At 43.6% G+C, this 19,813-nt stretch overlaps 1 protein-coding gene across 4 annotated transcripts in view; it reads left to right on the plus strand.

The window, feature by feature from the left end:
* BFSP1 (beaded filament structural protein 1) overlaps positions 1-19,813 on the plus strand; it is a 79,484-nt gene that overhangs the window by 4,818 nt on the left and 54,853 nt on the right. For all 4 annotated transcript variants that reach the window (XM_077951151.1, XM_077951146.1, XM_077951148.1 and 1 more), the window contains 2 exons: positions 2,665-2,786; positions 5,503-5,725. Coding sequence is in view for 3 of the 4 variants with exons in the window: in XM_077951146.1 (XP_077807272.1) it covers positions 5,698-5,725 (28 nt within the window). In the remaining variant the exon portion in view is untranslated. The remainder of the gene's footprint in view (positions 1-2,664; positions 2,787-5,502; positions 5,726-19,813) is intronic.

The raw sequence follows: 19,813 nt of genomic DNA on the forward strand, positions 1-19,813 counted from the left end.
CTAAAAAGGATATACCAATTTATATCCCTCCTACAGTAGTTGAGAATATCTGCTTAGTCTCCACTGACAGTTTATTAAAAGTTTGAGGAATTTTAGAACAGGCAAAACTATAGTGAAAAAAATCAGAATAGTTGTTAAATAGGGTGGGAGTGGAGATTGACTACAGAGGGGCCTGACAGAATTTTCAGGGGTGATCGTCATTTTTTTTTGTTAATTTGTTAGGGATTCAAGTTACATGGGTATATAGGAGGCAGAGGGTGCAGTGAGCCAAGATCACACCACTGCACTGCAGCCTGGGCAGCAGAGTGAGACTATCTCAACAACAACAACAACAAGTTACATGGGTATATACATTTGTCAAAACTTAAGATTTGTGCATTTTGCCGGGCACGGTGGCTCACACCTGTAATCCCAGCACTTTGGGAGGCCGAGATGGGCGGATCACCTAAGGTCAGGAGTTCGGGATCAGCCTGACTAACGTGGTGAAACCCCGTCTCTACTAAAAATACAAAAATTAGCTGGGCGCGGTGGTGGGCGCCTGTAATCCCAGCTACTTAGGAGGCTGAGGCAGGAGAATCGCTTGATCCACGGAGGTGGAGGTTGCCGTGAGCCTAGATCACACCACTGCACTCTAGGGTGACAGAGCAAGACTCTTTCTCAATTAAAAAAAAAGACCAGGCACGGTGGCTCACGCCTGTAATCCCAGCACTTTGGGAGGCCGAGGCAGGCGGATCACGAGGTCAAGAGATCGAGACCATCCTGGCTAACATGGTGAAACCCCGTGTCTACTAAAAATACCAAAAATTAGCCGGGCGTGGTGGCGGGTGCCTGTAGTGCCAGCTACTCAGAAGGCTGAGGCAGGAGAATGGTGTGAACCTGGGAAGTGGAGCTTGCGGTGAGTGGAGATCGTGCCACTGCACTCTAGCCTGGACGACAGAGCGAGACTCCATCTCAAAAAAAAAAAAAAAAAAAAAAAAAAGAAGCAGTAGCAGCAGTAGTTTAAATGAATCAAAGAAGTGGTAGTTTAGTAAGGGTTGTGTTTGGTTATAAGTAACAAAAACAAAATAGTGGCTTAAGGCTTTATTACATTTGTGTGTATGTGTACATGGTTTACTTCACACATAAAAGAAGTACAGAGGCAAACAATTCAGATTTGTTACATTGACTTGGTGGTGGTAAAAACCCAATTTCTTTCTTTCTTTTTTTTTTCTTAGCCGGGGTCTCACTCTCACCCAGGCTGGAGTGCAGTTGTACAAACACGGCTCATTGCAGCCTTGACCTCCTGGGCTCAAGCAGTCCTCCAATCTTGAGTAGCTGGGACCACAAGCTCACACCACCACCACGCCCAGCTAATTTGTGTGTGTGTGTGTCTGTGTATGTAAAGACAGAGTCTTGCCACGTTGCCCAGCCAGGTCTGGAACTCTTGGACTCAAATGATCCTCTTGCCTCCGCCTCCCAAAACACTGGAATTACAGGCATGAGCCACCACACCTGGCCCCAATTTCTATACTGTTGCTTTGTTGTGCATAGATTGTCTTCCTAAGGTTACCTCATAGTCCAGGATGACTGCTAGAATACCAGCTATTACTTCCACATTTTAGGCAGTAAGAAGGAGGAAAAAAAAAGAAGGGCATCCTTTTTTTTTTTTTTTTTTTTGAGGCAGAGTCTCACTCTATCACCCAGGCTGGAGTACAGTGGCACGATCACAGCTCACTTCAGCCTCAACCTCCCAGGCTCAAGCAATCTTCCCACCTCAGCCTCTCAAGTAGCTAGGACCACAGGCGCACACCACTGCACCCAGCTAATTTTTAAATGTTTTGTGTGTGGAAACAAGATCTCCTTATGTTGCCCAGCATAAGCATCCCCTTTTTTATAGAAAGATCCCAGAAACTGGCGGGGGGCGGGGGATGACTCACACCTATCATTCCAGCACTTTGGGAGGCTGAGGAGGGTAGATCACCTGAGGTCAGAAGTTCAAGACCAGCCTGTCCAACATGGTGAAACTCTGTCTCTAGTAAAAATACAAAAATAAGCCAGGCATGTGCCTGTAGTCCTACCTACTCAGGAGGCTGAGGCAGGAGAATTGCTTGACCTGGGAGGCAACAGAATGAGACTCTGTCAGAAAGAGAGAGAGAGAAAGAGAGAGAAGGGTTCCAGAGGAAGGGAGGGAAGGAAGGAAGGAAGGAAAGAAGGGAGGAAGGGAGGGAAGGGTTCCAGAGGAAGGGAGGGAGGGAGGGAGGGAGAGAGGGAGGGAAGGGTTCCAGAGGGAGGGAGGGAGGGAAGGGTTCCAGAGGAAGGGAGGGAGGGAGGGAGGGAGGGAAGGAGGGAAGGGAGGGAGGGAAGGAAGGAAGGAACGGTTCCAGAGGAAGGAAGGGAGGGAGGGAGGAAGGGAGGGTTCCAGAAACTTATACCATAGAAACTTTTATACCATATTTCTAGACCACATACCCTGTACTATATAGGATTTCTCCTTTTGTCTCATTGACCGGAACTTAGTCATATGGCTGCAAGGGAAGCTGGGAAACACGGTCTGTTCTCTAACTCGCAGTGTGCTCGGCTAAGACATTGTTGTTCCTTTACTAAGGAAGAAGGGGAAAATGGATATTGGGAGATAACCAGTAGTGACTGCCACAGGTAGATATTATCACTGGCCTCATCCCACAGATGGGGTAAGGTGAAGAGACTTTCCTTGGGAGCCCAGAGGAGTACAGGATCTGATCCCAAGCCCTTTACCATCAGGCCACATGACACAGCACCTGTGAGTGAGGCTGAACAAGAGAAATGAGGTATGTCTTGTTACTTGCTTACCACCACAGATGAGGTTAATTGGCAAAGCAAAAGAAATAGAAGCTGTAGAAAATACATTCTGAACATTCCTTACTGCCCATAGCCTGGTGCTGATGGATCAGACAGCCCCAAGGGCCCTGGCATCTATTTTAGGAAAAGGCTAAATATATTTAAGTATATTCGTGGGAAGGATACAGTGCCACATGGTAACATTATTGATTATTAGTCTTTATGGTAGAGTGAAAGTCATATGCCACTATTTTATAACATTAAAGATTGACCAATTATGTATGTTTTTCAGATAATAGCATGCTTCTTGAGTTAAACCATGAGAAACAGAGTATAAAGTGGTACAATTATCTCAACCAGTGGTTCTTAGTCCCTCTTGGGCCATATATATTCCCTTTGGGATTCTTTGTTTGTTTGTTTGTTTGAGACAGACTCTCACTCTGTTACCCAGGCTGGAGTGCAGTGGCGCAATCTCGGCTCACTGCAACCTCTGCCTCCTGGGCTCAAGCAATTCTCCTGCCTCAGCCTCCCAAGCAGCTGGGATTACAGGCACACACCACCACACCTGGCTAAGTTTTTGTATTTTTTAGTAGAGATGCAGTTTCGCTGTGCTGGCGAGGCTGGTCTCAAACTCCTGACCTCGTGACCCGCCTGCCTCGGCCTCCCAAAGTGCTGGGATTACAGGCATGAGCCACCGCTCCCGGCCTGGGATTCTTTTTTTTTTTTTTTTTTTTTTTTTGAGACGGAGTCTCGCTCTGTAGCTCAGGCTGGAGTGCAGTGGCCGGATCTCAGCTCACTGCAAGCTCCGCCTCCCGGGTTCACGCCATTCTCCGGCCTCAGCCTCCCGAGTAGCTGGGACTACAGGCGCCCGCCACCTCGCCCGGCTAGTTTTTTGTATTTCTTAGTAGAGACGGGGTTTCACCGTGTTATCCAGGATGGTCTCGATCTCCTGACCTTGTGATCCACCCGTCTCGGCCTCCCAAAGTGCTGGGATTACAGGCTTGAGCCACCGCGCCCGGCCCGGCGTGGGATTCTTATAAATCCTCTGGGCGTGGTGGCTCATGCCTGTAATCCCAGCACTTTGGGAGACCAAGGTGGATAGATCACGAGGTCAGGAGTTCGAGACCAGCCTGGCCAATATAGTGAAACCCTGTCTCTACTAAAAATACAAAAAATTAGCCTGATGTGGTAGTGTGCACTTGTAATCCCAGCTACTTGGGAAGCTGAGGCAGGAAAATCGCGTGAACCCAGGAGGCGGAGGTTGCAGTGAGCCGAGATCGCACCATTACACTCCAGCCTGGGTGACAGTGAGAGACTCCGTCTCAAAAACAAAAAACACACGCACACAAAACAAAACAAAAAAACACAAAAGTATAAACCCTCTCTCTAGAAAGATGGACGTTTGTTTCTACTCACAAAGTTTGGCCTATAATCTTAGGGAGCTCATGAACTGCCCTGAAGCCCATCTAATACGTTAAATATTTCAGGAAAGTTTTTGGGAAATGTTCTAAAAAGCAAATCCAGTGCAAGGATAAATGAACAGTCCCATAGTTCCTTACATACACACATCAAGGTCACAGTGGGCATCACACCTCTCATCAACACGGAACCTTCCAGAACTTTATAATATAGAGCATTTTATAAAATACGAATGGTCTGAGCAATACATGCAGGACTGCAGCTTGTTTTTATTCATTCATTCAGCACTATATCCTGGGGATCTCTCCAAGTTGTCTTCAATTTTTCATAAGCATGATACATTCTTTTTTTTTTTTTTTTTTTTTTTTGGAGGCAGAGTCTCACTCTGTTGCCCAGGCTAGAGTGCAGTGGTGCGATCTTGGCTCACTGCAACCTCTACCTCCTGGGTAGAAGCGATTCTCCTGCCTCAGCCTCTCAAGCAGCTGGGATTACAGGCACCTGCCACCGTGCCCGGCTAATTTTTTTGTATTTTTAGTACAGACGGGGGGGTTTCACTGTATTAGCCAGGATGGCTTCTATCTCCTCACCTCATGGTCCACCTGCCTTGGCCTCCCAAAGTGCTGGGATTACAGGCGTGAGCCACCGCTTCAGCCTCCATGATACATTCTTTTTACACTTCTGATCTGGTTGTTGTACTTCCGGAGAAATAAAAATGAACCACAAAATATTCAGAAAGAGGCAAACAAGGAAATGGAGTATTTTTTTAAAGATGAAATGAGTTCAGACTCTTCAGCATGTAGGATTGAGTGTAATCACAAGTCATAAAATCATGAAGGATAGGAATGAAAAGACTAGAAATTTCACTCTAAACCTTAACATGTAAAAACAAGAGAGCTTTTCTAAAAGCTCAGAATAAGTCACTTTAGAAACAGTGAAAGGACTGGTTCACATGGTGGTTAAGAAAGGGAGGAAAGTGACAGTCAGAGGAGGAAAAAGCATGTCACAGACAGCAATGGGCTGGTCGTGGCAAGCTCTCTGGTTGGGACTCATTTTTCCCCAGCTCATCCCATTATTCTCTGCAGACTTCTGCCTCACCCACTGCTACTGCAAGGCAGGAAAAACTCAGAACCAGTAAAGGGCCCACCCCAGAGGCTGCCAGGTAATGTCAGGGCAGTGCTGAAGCCCTGCTGGGATGTGGAGGTGATACCAACACATGCAGGTGGACATCTTATTTATATTCACAATGGGAAGCCACGGTCAAATCTAATTGAACATTTTTTCATTTAGATTTGACGGATGTTTCCTGAAGTCCTACTGTGTGCCAGCTGTGGCCGTGTTAGCTACCAGGAATATGAAGATGAATAAGGAGATCACAAGTGAAAACAGAAATGCCAAGATAAACTTGGCCCAGGTTCCCTTGGGAATTCTCAGGATCCTACCTGGTGCAGCAGATCACACCAGGGAGATGTTACTGGATCTTTGATGAGTGGAGCATCCACAGAGGAAGGAAGTGAGTGTTTGTTAATGACATCATTCCTCACTTATGTTGGCGAATATGAATATAGAAGAGATGGCTAGAGAGTTTATTCAAAGTTGGATATTTGGAGGAAGAGCATGCCTGATGTTCCTACCAAAAAAAAATTAGACCCTATGGACCAAGATACATAAGATAGATGTAGATATGTAATGGGTTTCCTTTTTGTTTTTTTATTTTTTTGGGATCTGCTCTGGCTTACTTCCTAATTTTCCTGTCTTCTTGGGGGTAGGAGGAGGGATGTCAAATGATGGTTCAGCCAAAGAAAGCCAGCTCTTCCTGATGAGGGAACTCTGAGTTGTATTCAAGGAAAACAAACACCAAAAACAGATAGCCAAAGGCCAATGGTCATGATTTGAAATTTGAGTGCCTTTTACTGTAACTGTTTTGCTCCAGTATTTCCATTACCAGTCCTTCGGTGAGGTCTTCAACTCTAGATCAGAGTTCCCCAACATTTTTGGCATCAGGGACTGGTTTTGTGGAAGACAATATTTCCACAGACGGGCGGCAGGGGGATGGTGGGGGCGCGGTGGTTTCAGGATGAAACTGTTCCACGTCAGATCATCTGGCATTAGATTCTTACAAGGAGCGTGCAACCTAGATCCACTGCATGAGCAGTTCACGATAGGGTTCCCAGTCCTGTGAGAATCTAATGCCACCACTGATCTGACAGGAGGTGGAGCTCAGGTGGTCATGCTCACTCACCGAATTCCTAACAGGCCATGGACCAATACTGGTTTACTGGTTCACCTGTAAACTCAAGATGTTGACTAATTTGACGCCTTTAGTTTAGAGCTCTAAAAGGTGATGCTTGAACTCCACAGAAGAGATACTGAGTGCCTGGCACAGTCTTAGCAATTTGTGAAGTATCCTGTTCTAGTAATACTAAGGCAGGCTCTTAAATTTTGATTTATAAACTCTAGGCCTTGGGCTCTAGACAAAACAGGGCTCTAGAGGGTTGTTTTTTTGTTTTGTTTTGTTTTGTTTTGTTTTAATGGCAAAAGCAATAAGTTGCTGTCGTTTTCTAGATCGTAGACTTAATGTTGTTCTCCCAACTATCCATGTCTGTGGAAAGGGAGCTGATTGACACAAAAGGAGCAAACAGCATTAGCTTCAACATCCTTACTTGTAAATGAGGCAAACACGTCACATCTTGCAATTGGTCCTGCTTTTTTTTTTTTTTTCTTTTTCTTTACTTTTCTTTTTGGAAGTGGGAGTGGAGGTGAGTGGTCACTAAATTCAGGCCCAGTCATTAAGAGGTGGTCCCCTAGTAAAAATTTCCACGCCGGAGGTGGAAGGAATTGCTTGCTCATTTTTATTCTATATCCTGTGGAAAGCCTTCCCTCCCACCCCTTGAGCCAGTGAGTCACTTCCTTTCTGCAAACCTCTAAAGCTTCCTTTCTTAGCCCAGACCTGGCCCTCTGGAGAGGGTTTTGGAGTCCTGGGCAGGCAGGGCACCTCAGGCAGCAGGCAGCACACCTTGGATGTGAGCTGAATGGTTTTTGAAATTTCAGAGAAGCAACCTCCACGCAGGAGAAAGTATATCAGTGTTCTGATAAATGTCAAGTGTTGGATTCTAGGTTCAGCATTTTTTCTTTTTACTTTAAACAACTCTAGGAAAGAAACACCCATAGACGGTACAGCAAGAGGGTTGCAGGTTTGTTTTATGACTCATGGAAATTTCTAAAATGATAAATATTGGCTCAGCAATAGTCTGACATAAGACACACTCAACTAGAGCACCATGGTTACAAGAAACAAGAAGTGCATATTCGGTAAATAAAGTGTGGCTCCACTTCCAAAAGCTTTCAGAGAGAAAAGAGCAGTGCGGAAGGCCTGGATTCTTGAGTTTCCCTTCTTGAATGGTCATTTGTTTTTCCCAAGACCAGAAACTTCCCTGAGATGACTGCAGTGTCTTCCCAGCCAGGAAGCCATTTTAAATGGTTTGGGTGCTATACTTTATTCAGTCCAGAGTCTTTTTGACTAATATAATGAAAAAATTTTACCCATCATAAAAATTAATGAGGTTGAAAAGATAAGTATTTTTCTCCTCAAAAAAAAAAAAAGGAAAATAAATATTTTTCTTGCTGAGTAAAAACCCCCATCTTTGTGTGTATAAGATGTTAGGCATCTTGGAGAGATGTAAGGAATCTGGAATATCAACTTTTCAGATGAAATTTAGAGAATGTGAGCCACAAATAATGGCTGCGGTCCTCCTGAGTCGAGTTTTTATTTCTTATGAAACAAACTCAGCATTACTTTAACTTCTCATCAGCTGATTTTAGTTTCTAAAGAAAATATAATAGACTAAAATTCATACCCAATGAAAAGGCCATTGTATCCACTTACTGACAGCTGGGAGTGAGCAACTCAGATCTGCCTTTCAGCTGGGTTTTCCTGCATAACAGGTTTATTAACAGAGCAGCGTGACTCACAAGCAGTGTTCTTTAGAATCACCCCCCTCCCCCAACACATACACTGGAACCACGATAAACACTTGGTAAGGAGGATCTACCACAAAATAAACTGAGGAAAGACTCAGGCTACAATTCTATGCTTCAAATAAAACAGCAAAAGAGACTTTTAGGCGCATGAAGGTCCCAGACAAGAGACCTGGAAGAAGGCACCAAATCTGAAAAGGTGATTCAGTGAGTCTGCTGGGTCGACCCTCCTGCAACCACTCATGGACATATGGACTTCCCTTGAGCCAGGAGGGCCCAGGACTGAGTTACTAGAATACGTTGTAGGGGACATAGGGGGCAGAGAAAGCTAAAGCCATTCTGTAAGCTTCTGCAGAGAAGACCCCTGGAGGTAGGGGAGAGATGAGGTGCCCCGCATGGTCTGCAACACCAGTGCAGGTGGGAAAGGATATGCAATGAGACGCTGCATCCAAAGGCCCTTTGACCCAGCTGCTGGGAAACGTATCTCAAATTTCTCCAAAGAGAAACTGCGAGGGCCAGATTATTCAGAGAGATTGACGTGGGACCTGGTATCAATGCTGCAGAAACAGACTTCTCCTTTGCACGGCCTGGCCCTCTGTATTTGCCCTCCATTTGCTTTTCCACTCATCTTATATTAATCGGCATTGCAACAGGAGGGAGCTCTCCCCACCAACGAGGCAGTGGCAGGAGTGTCTCTGCAGGTAGCCAAGGTGATGCTGGCAGCCAGGGAGGCAGCAGTTGGGATAGCTCTGGCAAGAACACCTCGCTGGCTGCCAGGGAGAGAGCCTGGGCCCTGGGCCAGGACACGGATGGGCCTGGATCATTCTGCTGGTTGAGCCAAACACCATTAAAAATAATTTCAGAATGGAAACCACTTTGGTGCATTTTTTCTGGCTACTAAAAAATACAGATTTATCAGGGGAAAAAATGCTGAAAATGTCTAAGAAAGAAAATAAATGTTCCCTATTAATTTTCCTGCCACATATTTATATAATAATAAAGAAGTCATTTAAAAATTTAATTATATAAATTATCTTGGAATGTCTTCTTATTAAAACAAAAACTCTGTGTAGAAAAATGTCACCTTCACTCCCCTGCAATTCTTTCCCTCCTCACCAAATTTAAGCTCTACTACTGGTTTCAAATGTACAGAACAAAGTCTGTCCTTCCAAGTTTTGCTTGTTTACACACACATGCTAGATAGATAGATCAATAGATATTAATAGATAGTTTTGTGTTCCTGTGATTTTTTTTTTTTTTTTAATTTTTTCTTTCTGGAGACAGGCTCTCACTCTGTCACCCAAGCTGGAGTGCAGTGGTGTGATCATAATTCACTGCATCCTCAAACTCCTAGGTTCAAGAGATTCTCCCACCTCAGCCTCCCAAGTAACTGGGACTATAGGCACACACCGCCATGCCCAGCTAACTTTTGCATTTTTTTGTAGAGTCTTGCTGTGTTGCCCAGGCTGGTCTCAAACTCCTGGGTTCAAGCAATCCTCCCGCCTTGGCCTCCCAAAGTGCTGGGATTACAGGCATGAACCACTGCACCCAGCTGATTATTGCATTTTAAATTTTGCTTAAGAAAGCCTTTCTACCACCAAGATTTCATCTGGGATTAGTTTTATATATTGTGAGATACTTAACTTTATTTTTTCTCAAAAACGTATCCATTTTCCCCAAAACTTTTTGTCTAACTAGCCTATCCTTTCCCATGGGTATAAAATGTCATTTTTGCCATCTGTTCCATTCCCATGAAGAAAGGACCAACATGGGTCTATTGCTTGCTCTATTCTTTCCACTGATTTCTTCGTTCTTATACAAATATCACCTTTTTCATTACTCTGGCTTTATTGTATATTTTAAATATTTGATGGGCCCTTGTTCTTCTTGTAAAAATTGTCCTTAGTTATCCTTATACATGTTCTCTTTCATATGAATTTTGCAATCTTCTTGTGAAGTTCTATTTACAAATCTTGGTGGTATTTGATTGGTATTGCACTGTTTTTAATCATCAATTTGTGGGAATCCATTATCTTTACAATATTGATTCTTGTCACCTGTGAACATGACGTGTTTCTGTAATTATTGTTGTTTTGTTTGTTTATTTTATTTTATTTTTGAGACAGGGTTCTGTCTCGTCTGTCGCCCAGGCTGGAGTGCAGTGGCACCATCTCAGCTCACTGCAACCTCTGCCTCCCAGGTTCAAGCGATTCTCATGCCTCAGCCTCCCAAGTAGCTGGGATTACTGGGGTGGGTCACCATGCCTGGCTAATTTTTCTATTTTTAGTAGAGACAGGGCTTCACAATGTTGGTCAGGCTGGTCTCCAACTCCTGACCTCAGGTGATCTGCCCGCCTCGGCCGCCTACAGTGCTGCGATTACAGGCATGAACCATGACCGGCCATGTTTTTGTAATTGTTTAGGCATTCCTTTGTGACTCTCAGTAAAACTTTGTACTGTGTTTGTTTTGTTTGTTTGTTTTTTTTTTAGACAGTATCTCACTCTGTCACCCAGGCTGGAGCACAACGGCATGAACACTGTTCACTGCAGCCTCAAGTGATCCTCCTGCCACAGCCTCTCATGTAGCTGAGACCACAGGCGTGCACCACCATGCCTGGCTAATTTGTTTTATTTTTTGTAGAGACAGGGTCTCACTTTGTTGTTGCCCAGGCTGGTTCCGAACTCCTGGGCTAATGTGATTCTCCCACCTCAGCCTCCCAAAGTGCTGGGATTACAGGCATGAGCCACTGCACCTAGTCTACTTTTCTTCATGTAGAGTCTATGCATGGCTTAATTGGATTATTTCAAGGTATTTTGTGATTTTAATTACTTGTATTTTATAATTCATTGTTGTTTATTAAAGATAAACATTTAATTTTTATTAGTCTTATAACCAGTCATCTTACTGAGCCCTCATTCATTCTAATACTTACCCACTTAATTTTCTTAGACGTTTTGAGAATGAGATATATAGAGTTCTATTTCTTTGTTTCTAATTTTTATAACTAATTTCTAATTCTTGTCATTGCATGGGTTAGGTTTGGAAGCCTAATGCTGACTGGTGGTGATCCTTATCTTGTTCCTGACGTTAGTGGAAAAGCTTCTAATATGCCATCATCTCTTCTGCTTTTTCTGTTAGGCTTCTGGCAGATATCCTTTAATATGTCAAATAAATTTCTTGTCTTATTTTTGTAAGAGCTTTCATCAGTGGTGGGTATTTAGTTTCATTAACTAGGCGTTCCCCTCCTTTAACTTGTTAATGTAGTAAATTATATTAATGGATTTGCTAATGCCAAACCATTGTGGCCTTCTATGATACATTCTGCTTGAGCTTGAGGTGTGTTCTCTGGAACTACTGCTACATAAGGTTTATTGGTCATTTACTTAGGATCTTTACATTTATTTTCACAAAGAAGATAGGCCTATGTTTTATTTTGGTTTTGTGTGTGTGATATCCTGGGCCAGTTTTCACCCTAAAATAAAGAATAAATTGGGACTATTTTCTTCTTTGCCTTTTCTCTGAACAAGTTATATAAGGCAAGACTTACCTGTACCTTTAAGCTTTGATAGTATTGGCCTGAGAAACCAGCCGGTCTTTAGACCTGATCTTAAACATAAATCTAACAAAGTCAGCCTTAAACCAATTTTTGTATTTTCTTTTGTTCTTCTCAAGTTTTCTATTTCTCCAGTCAATTTTGGCACTTTGTCTTTTTTTTCTAGAAAATCATGCATTTTGGCCGGGCGCGGTGGCTCAAGCCTGTAATCCCAGCACTTTGGGAGGCCGAGACGGGTGGATCACGAGGTCAGGAGATCGAGACCATCCTGGCTAACACGGTGAAACCCCATCTCTACTAAAAAAAAATACAAAAAACTAGCCGGGCGAGGTGGCGGGCGCCTGTAGTCCCAGCTACTCAGGAGGCTGAGGCAGGAGAATGGCGTAAACCCGGGAGGTGGAGCTTGCAGTGAGCTGAGATCCGGCCACTGCACCCCAGCCTGGGCGACAGAGCAAGACTCCGTCTCAAAAAAAAAAAAAAAGAAAATCATGCATTTTATGTAGATTTTAAATTGGGGGACATAATAGTGAACATAATAGTTTCTATTCCCTAATTATCTTTGTGCCAAAGATAATTAAATTGTCACTTCTCTTGTATTTACTCAGACTTGCCATCAGAAATATATATATATATTTGTATTTTTAGTGGAGACGGGGTTTCACCGTATTAGCCAGGATGGTCTCGATCTCCTGACCTTGTGATCTGCCTGCCTCGGCCTCCCAAAGTGCTGGGATTACAGGCGTGAGTCACCGTGCCCGGCCCGTGTATATATATATATATATATATTTTTTTTTTTTTTTTTAACAAGTCTTTTCAAAGATCCCAATTCTAACTGATATAAGATGAGCTCTCTACTAATAAATCTGAGAGGCCTTGATGATCACCTTATCTAAAGTAGTTTGCCACCCCACTTGCCCCCACTGTCTATCCTCTTTCTGTTCTGTATGATTTTTAAAGCACTTATCAGCAACTGACACATTGTATATTTGTTTAGCTGTTTATTGTCTCTTTACCCCAATAGAATATCTGCTCCACAAGTGTAGGTACTTTGTTTTCTTCATCACTGAATTGCCAATGAATTTTTTGAATATCACTTGGCACATAGATGATAAACACTAAATATTTGTTAAAGTTGTTGATTGAAGTAATTGTTCTTTCATTGAGGATTTTTGTTTTTGGTTTTTTGTCTACCCTGTGAATTTTATTCCACAGATTTTAGTTGTTCTTGTTGAATTTGGCATTTCATCCTCATGGTTTCTTCCCCACCACTTTCCTGAATCTGCTTTTACCCACATGACCAAGGAACCTCACATTGCTAAATCCAATGGCCAATTTTTAGTCCTCATCTCATACCACACAGTCAGTCATATCTTCTCTTCACTTTGAAACACTTTACTTACTTGACTTCCAGAATCTCACACACTCTTCCTGATTTTCCACCTACCTATCTGGTCCTTTTCAGGCTCCTTTGCTGGTTCCTCCTCACCTCCTGACTGCTGCTCTCCAGAGTCCCCATGCATACTAAGTTCTTAGACTTCTTCTCTTTACTCTCTACACGAATTCCCTTAAGTTCTGATTCAGTTTCATGACTTTAAATATCTTCTCTCTGCTGTTGGTTCCCAAATTTATGTCTATCCTTGACCTCTCTCCAGATTTCTGACTTGTGGATGCAACTGTCTATTCAACACTTGCCCTTGGATGTTTCGTAAACATCTCAATTTCTCATAATTAAAACAGAAATCTTGATATTTTCCGCCAAATCTTCTTCACCTCCAGTCTTCCCCATCTTGTAAATGTCAGTTTCATCCTTCCAGCTTCAGATTTATCCTTGTCTTTTCTCTTTCATATCCCACATCAGTAAATTCTGTTGGTTCTACCCTCAAAATATATCCAGAATTCTATCACCCCTCATTACCTCCATTGCTATCACCCTGGTCTAACTCACCATCACCTCTAAACTGGATTATTGCAATGGTCTCTTGGCTGGTCTCTCTGCTTCTGCTATCCTCAGCACAGCCACGAAAGCCATCTTGTTAAGCTGTAGATCAGTTTACGCCACTTCCTTGCCAAAAATTCTCAAAGGCTTCCCTTTACTCTCACAGTGAAGCCAAATCCTTATGGAGGATTTGTAGAAATCCTGTGGGATCTGTCCTCTGCCCTTCCTGACCTCATCTGACCTGCACTCTATCCTCACCTGCTCCACTCTTGCCATGATGGCCTCTGCACCCTTCCTTGAACAAACCAGGCACATCCTATTACATTTATTCTTCCCCATGTTTAGAACGCTCTTTCTTCAAGAATCCAAATGGCTTTCCCATCGCTTCCTTCGGTTCTCTACTCAGATGTAACCTCCTCAGTGAGGTCTTCCCTGACCACCCTGTCTAAAATTACCAGATGCCCCACCATCCTTCCAGTTCCCTTTTCTTTATTTTTCTCTGTAACGCTTTTCACCACTTATACTCCATTTTTCACTTGTTTATCTTACTTACTTTGTTTTCTCCAATTGAATATAAGCTCCACAAGAACAGGGATCAAGGATTTTTATTTTCTTCTTTTTTTTTCTTTTTGAGATGGAGTCTTGCTGTTGTCGCCCAGGCTGGAGTGCAATGGTGTGATCTCGGCTCACTGCAACCTCTGCCTCCGGATTCAAACAATTCTCCTGCCTCAGCCTCCTGAATAGCCGGGATTACAGGTGCCCACCACCACGCCCAGCTAATGTTTTTGTATTTTTAGTAGAGATGGGGTGGTCAGGCTGGTCTTGAACTCCTGACCTGAGGTGATCCACCCGCCTCGGCCTCTCAAAGTGCTGGGATTACAGGTGTGAGCCATCGCACCCAGCCTTATTTTATTTTTTTCACTTCTGTATTCCAGGGCCAGAAGAGTGTTGGCACAGAGTAGGTTGTCAAAACATATTTGTTGAATAAATAAATGAGGAAGATTGGTGGTGTAGATGTACAAGTGATTTCAGGTACAGACATGAAGCTTAAGGGTAGCAGCCATCTGTGAGCTTGAGCACTGATATAGTTTGGATGTTATCCCCTCTAAATTTCAAGTTGAATTGTAATCCCCAACGTTAGAAGAGGGGCCTGGTCGGAGGTGATTGGATTGTGGGTGTGGATCACTCATAAATGGCTTAGCACCATCTCCCTGGTGCTGTCTTTGTGACAGTGAATGAACTCTTGCGAGATCTGGTCATTTAAAAGTGTATGGCACCTCCCCGCCTTCCTCCCACTCTCACTGTGTGACCTGACAGCTCCCCCTTTGCCTTCTACCATGAGTAAAAACTCCCTAAGGTCTCACCACAAGCCAAGCAGATGCTGGTGCCATGCTTCCTGTACAGCCTGCAGAACCGTGAGCCAACTAAACCTCTTTTCTTTATAAATTACCCAGTCTAAGGTATTCATAGCAATGCAAGTATGGCCTAATACAGGCGCTAAGCCACATACTAAAGCCAGCAGAGTGAAGAGTTGGAATGAACCTGGGACCGAAGGCTCCACCATACTCGCCCTGAACTGCCTACCTCTGGACTGCATGTCATCATGTCAGGGAAGCAGGAGCATAGGAGAGCCAGAGTGGCACCATTTTAAAATCAACTCCATCTTAAAACTGGCAAGGAACATTTCTTGTCTATCATGACCTGTGGTTATATGATGTTTACAGCTGAGGAAACAGCTTAACAATGCCTGCAAGGATAAACTATGACAGAAAAAATGTCCAGATGTCCTGGTATTGCAAAACAATATATGCTTTTAAAATGATTTTAGTTGGCCGGGTGCAGTGGCTCACGCCTGTAATCCCAGCACTTTGGGAGGCTGAGGTGGGTGGATCACCTGAGGTCAGGAGTTTAAGACCAGCCTGGTCAACATGGTGAAACCCCATCTCTACTAAAAATACAAAAATTAGCCGAGCGTGGTGGTGCGCACCTGTAATTCCAGCTACTCAGGAGGCTGAGGCAGGAGAATAGCTTCAACCCGGGTGGCAGAGGTTGCAGTGAGCTGAGATGGCGCCATTGCCCTCCAGCCTGGGAGACAAGAGCGAAACTCCATCTCAAAAAAAAAAAAAAAAAGAAAGAAAAACAGACTGTAGTCATGCTTTCATGTACTTATGCACTAAAATGCCAAGAATAGTTTTCTTTAAGTCCACAGACTAATACATTCTGTGACACTGTCAGCCCCCGACAGGTAGATATAGCTTAACTTTTATATAGGTAAGACCCTATATAGGAAAAATTTAAAACAAAGATGAGACATTTCTCCTCTTGCTTTCTGAGGACGCCCTACTCTGTAACTAAGTAGCTTTTAATAAACCTTCTCTTCTCACTATACTCTGTGACTTACCATGACTTCTTTCCTGCACAAGGTCCAAGAACCCACTCTTGGTGTCTGGGTCAGGACCCCTTTTCTGGCAACAATTAGAGAAAAATAACCCTTATGTGGTTAAGCCTATTGTGTGCATCAAAAGCAGTCCTGAGTGGTACTACCTCATGGCCTGGAAAGGTTGAGAACTATTCTGAGGGTAAATAGAGAAATGGGCTTGGGACAGATCCCCATGGTTTGGATCTATGTCCCCACCCAAATTTTATGTCTAACTGTAATCTCCAGTGTTGCAGAAGGGACCTGGTGAGAGGTGATTGGATCATAAGGGTAGATCCTTTATGAGATCCTTTTTTATTTTATTTATTTTTGAGACAGGATCTTGCCCTGTTTCCAGGCTCGAGTGCAGTGGCACGATCTTGGCTCACTGCAACCTCTGCCCACTGGGTTTAAGCGATTCTCATGCCTCAGCCTCCTGAGTAGCTGGGATTACAGGTGTGTGCCACCACACCTGGCTAGTTTTTGTATTTTTAGTAGAGACGGGGTTTCACCATGTTTCCCAGGCTGGTCTCGAGCTCCCAACCTCAAGTGATTCACCCTCCTTGGCCTCCCAAAGTGCTGGGATTACAGGCATGAGCCACTGTGCCTGGACCATGAATGGTTTAGCACCATCCCTTTGGTGCTGTTCTCATGGTAGCGTTCTCCTGAGATCTGCTTGTTTCAAAGTGTGAAGCACCTCCCCTCTCTCTCTTGCTCCTGCTCTGGCGATGTAAAACGTGCTTGCCCTTGCTTGCCTTCTGCCATGATTGTGAGTTTCCTGAGGCTTCCTCAGAAGCAGAACCTGCCATGCTTCTTGTACAGCCTATGGAACCATGAGCCAATTAAACCTCTTTTCTTTAGAGATTACTCAGTCTTGGCATTTCTTTATAGCAGTGCGAGTGCAGACTAATACACCTAGGAACCCCAGTAATTCAAAGATGTGATATTGAAGAGGATCCTTTCTAGAGGCTGAGAAGGAGTAACAAACATGACAAAACACAGAAGCAACTGGATTCATGGAGCTAAGATCAAGTGCTGCAAAAGGGAAATATGGACCTGGCATACTGGCTCACACCTGTAATCCCAACACTTTGGGAGGCCAAGGCAGGAGAATCACTTGAGATAAAGACTTTGAGACCAGCCTGGGCAACATAGTGAGACTCTATCTCTACAAAAAATAATTTCAAAATTAGCCTGATGTGGTGGCATGTGCTTGTAGTTCCAGCTATTTGGGAGGCAAGGGCAAGGAGCCCAGTAGTTTGAGGCTGTAGTGAGCTATGATCATACCTCTGCACTCCAGCCTGGGTGACAGAGCAAGACCTCGTCTAAAAACAAACAAACAAAACCACCACCACCAAAAAACAGTAAGTATAAGAATCTATTTTCTTTTGTAGCAATACACAGTTGGAGACTGGTTATTTTACCAAGGTTTTGACTGAAATGTTATGATTTTAGACTGATTTAAAAAAAATTGAGGTTGACTCCAAGAACTGATAAAAGCCCCTTGAGGAAGACTGGCATCATGCTTGGTCTATGCAGTCTCTGTACCTGGTAAGTAAAGAATGTCCCTTTCTAATGGCCCAAGAACCCTAAGTTATCTTGGGACCTCCAGAGGAGAGGAATTCACCCAATTCATACAGGTATTTGCAGAAACAGATAAATTTGTGGCTGGGCTTGAGGCTTTAAAAAGTCTAAATCTGAGATTCCCTATGGAAAAAGCTTCAGCAAAGCCAGTTTAAGAGAGCCTATAAGGCAAATAATTATTATTGGTGCACTTTATGCAAATAACCAGGCTAAGAATAGTAAGACTAAGATTTATTTTGCAAATAAATTGATCCTACCATAATTTGTTTTTAATAAAAATGAGAGACTAGAGAGAAAAACATTATCATACACCCGCTATTAGATTCTAGCCTTGTCTGTCGTTTTTGAGGGTTTTTCTTTTTTTTTTTGCATTATTTTCTGCAATTTGGACTAGATCTTAAATTCTTTCCAGGCTACAACTCCAAACTAACATTCTCTGGATAGATTATGCCCACCATTAATATTTGTTTTTGCCCTGTTTCCATAAAAATGCCTCTATTGGCTGGGGGCAGTGACTCACACCTGTAATCCCAGCACTTTGGGAGGCTGAGGCAGGCAGATCACCTGAGGTCAGGAGTTTGAGACCAGCCTGGCCAAGATGGTGAAACCCCTGCCTCTACTTAAAAAAAAAAAAAAGGCCGGGCGCGGTGGCTCAAGCCTGTAATCCCAGCACTTTGGGAGGCCGAGACGGGCGGATCACGAGGTCAGGAGATCGAGACCATCCTGGCTAACCTGGTGAAACCCCGTCTCTACTAAAAAATACAAAAAACTAGCCGGGCGAGGTGGCGGGCGCCTGTAATCCCAGCTACTCGGGAGGCTGAGGCAGGAGAATGGCGTAAACCTGGGAGGCGGAGCTTGCAGTGAGCTGAGATCCGGCCACTGCATTCCAGCCTGGGCGACAGAGCGAGACTCCGTCTCAAAAAAAAAAAAAAAAAAAAAAAAAAAAATTGGCTGGGCATGGTGGTATAAGCCTGTAAACCCAGCTACTTGGGAGACTAAGGCAGAAGAATTGATTGAGCCTGTGATGTAGAGGTTGCAGTGAGTTGAGATTGTGCCACTGCACTGCAGCCTGGGCAACAGAATGAGACGCTGTTTCAAAAAAAAAAAAAAAGAAAAAAAGAAAAAGAAAAACAATGCCGCTTATTAAAAATCCACTTGCTTTATGTTTTAGACAGCAGGAGACTGGTTTTCCAGCCAATTCACTTAGATTCCAAATGCCTTCAAATTTCTTTTTACAAGCATTAAACTAGGCTTAAGCATTGTATTAGTTATCACTGGGTACTATTTGATTTTTAAAATAATTGTTTGTTATATTCAACAGGGGTACAGATGGTTAAAGTTTATGTCTTCCAGGCTTCAACAATTCTGAATCAAGCTAATAATGGCCCAAATATTCCAATCCACACCATCCCAGGAGGAGCCCAGTTTTTACAGGTCTTCAACACAGCAAGTGAGAGATTTCAGTGCCCTCAAAATTAGGCAAGGATGACAACCCTGTTCAGCAGGAAGCAGCTTCGGAAGATGGGATCTTTGGCCCTGTCTCCTGAAGAATAAGAAGGATGAAATCTCTCTGGGGGAAACGAGATACAGTAGGAATGGGACAGAATTCCTCCCTCATATATAGATATTTTTACTATTTTTTCCTTAATTATATTTAATTTTTTATAGAGACAAAGTCTCACCGTGTTGCCCTGACTAGTCTCAAATTCCCGGATTCAAAGCATACTCCTGCCCCTGTTACTGGAAAAAGGAGTTAATATGGTTTGACTCTGTGTCCCTACCCAAATCTTTTTGGTTTGTTTGTCTTTGAGATGGAGTCTTGCTCTGTCACGCAGGCTGGAATGCAGCAGTGGCATGATCTCAGCTCACTGCAACCTCTGCCTCCCAGTTTCAAGCAATTCTCCTGCTTCAGCCTCTCAAGTAGCTGGGATTACAGGTGCCTGCCACCACACCTGGCTAATTTTTGTATTTTTAGTAGAGACAGGGTTTCACCATGTTGGCCAGTCTGGTCTCGAACTCCTGACCTCATGATCCACCCGTGTCGGCCTCCCAAAGTATTGGGATTACAAGCGTGAGTGGCTGCTCCTAGCTGAAACAAAGAGCTTCTTTCTTCTTTGTTTTTTAAATGGAGTCT

Source organism: Macaca mulatta, chromosome 10 (genome assembly GCF_049350105.2).
Source record: "Macaca mulatta isolate MMU2019108-1 chromosome 10, T2T-MMU8v2.0, whole genome shotgun sequence".
Taxonomy (NCBI): Eukaryota; Metazoa; Chordata; class Mammalia; order Primates; family Cercopithecidae; genus Macaca; species Macaca mulatta.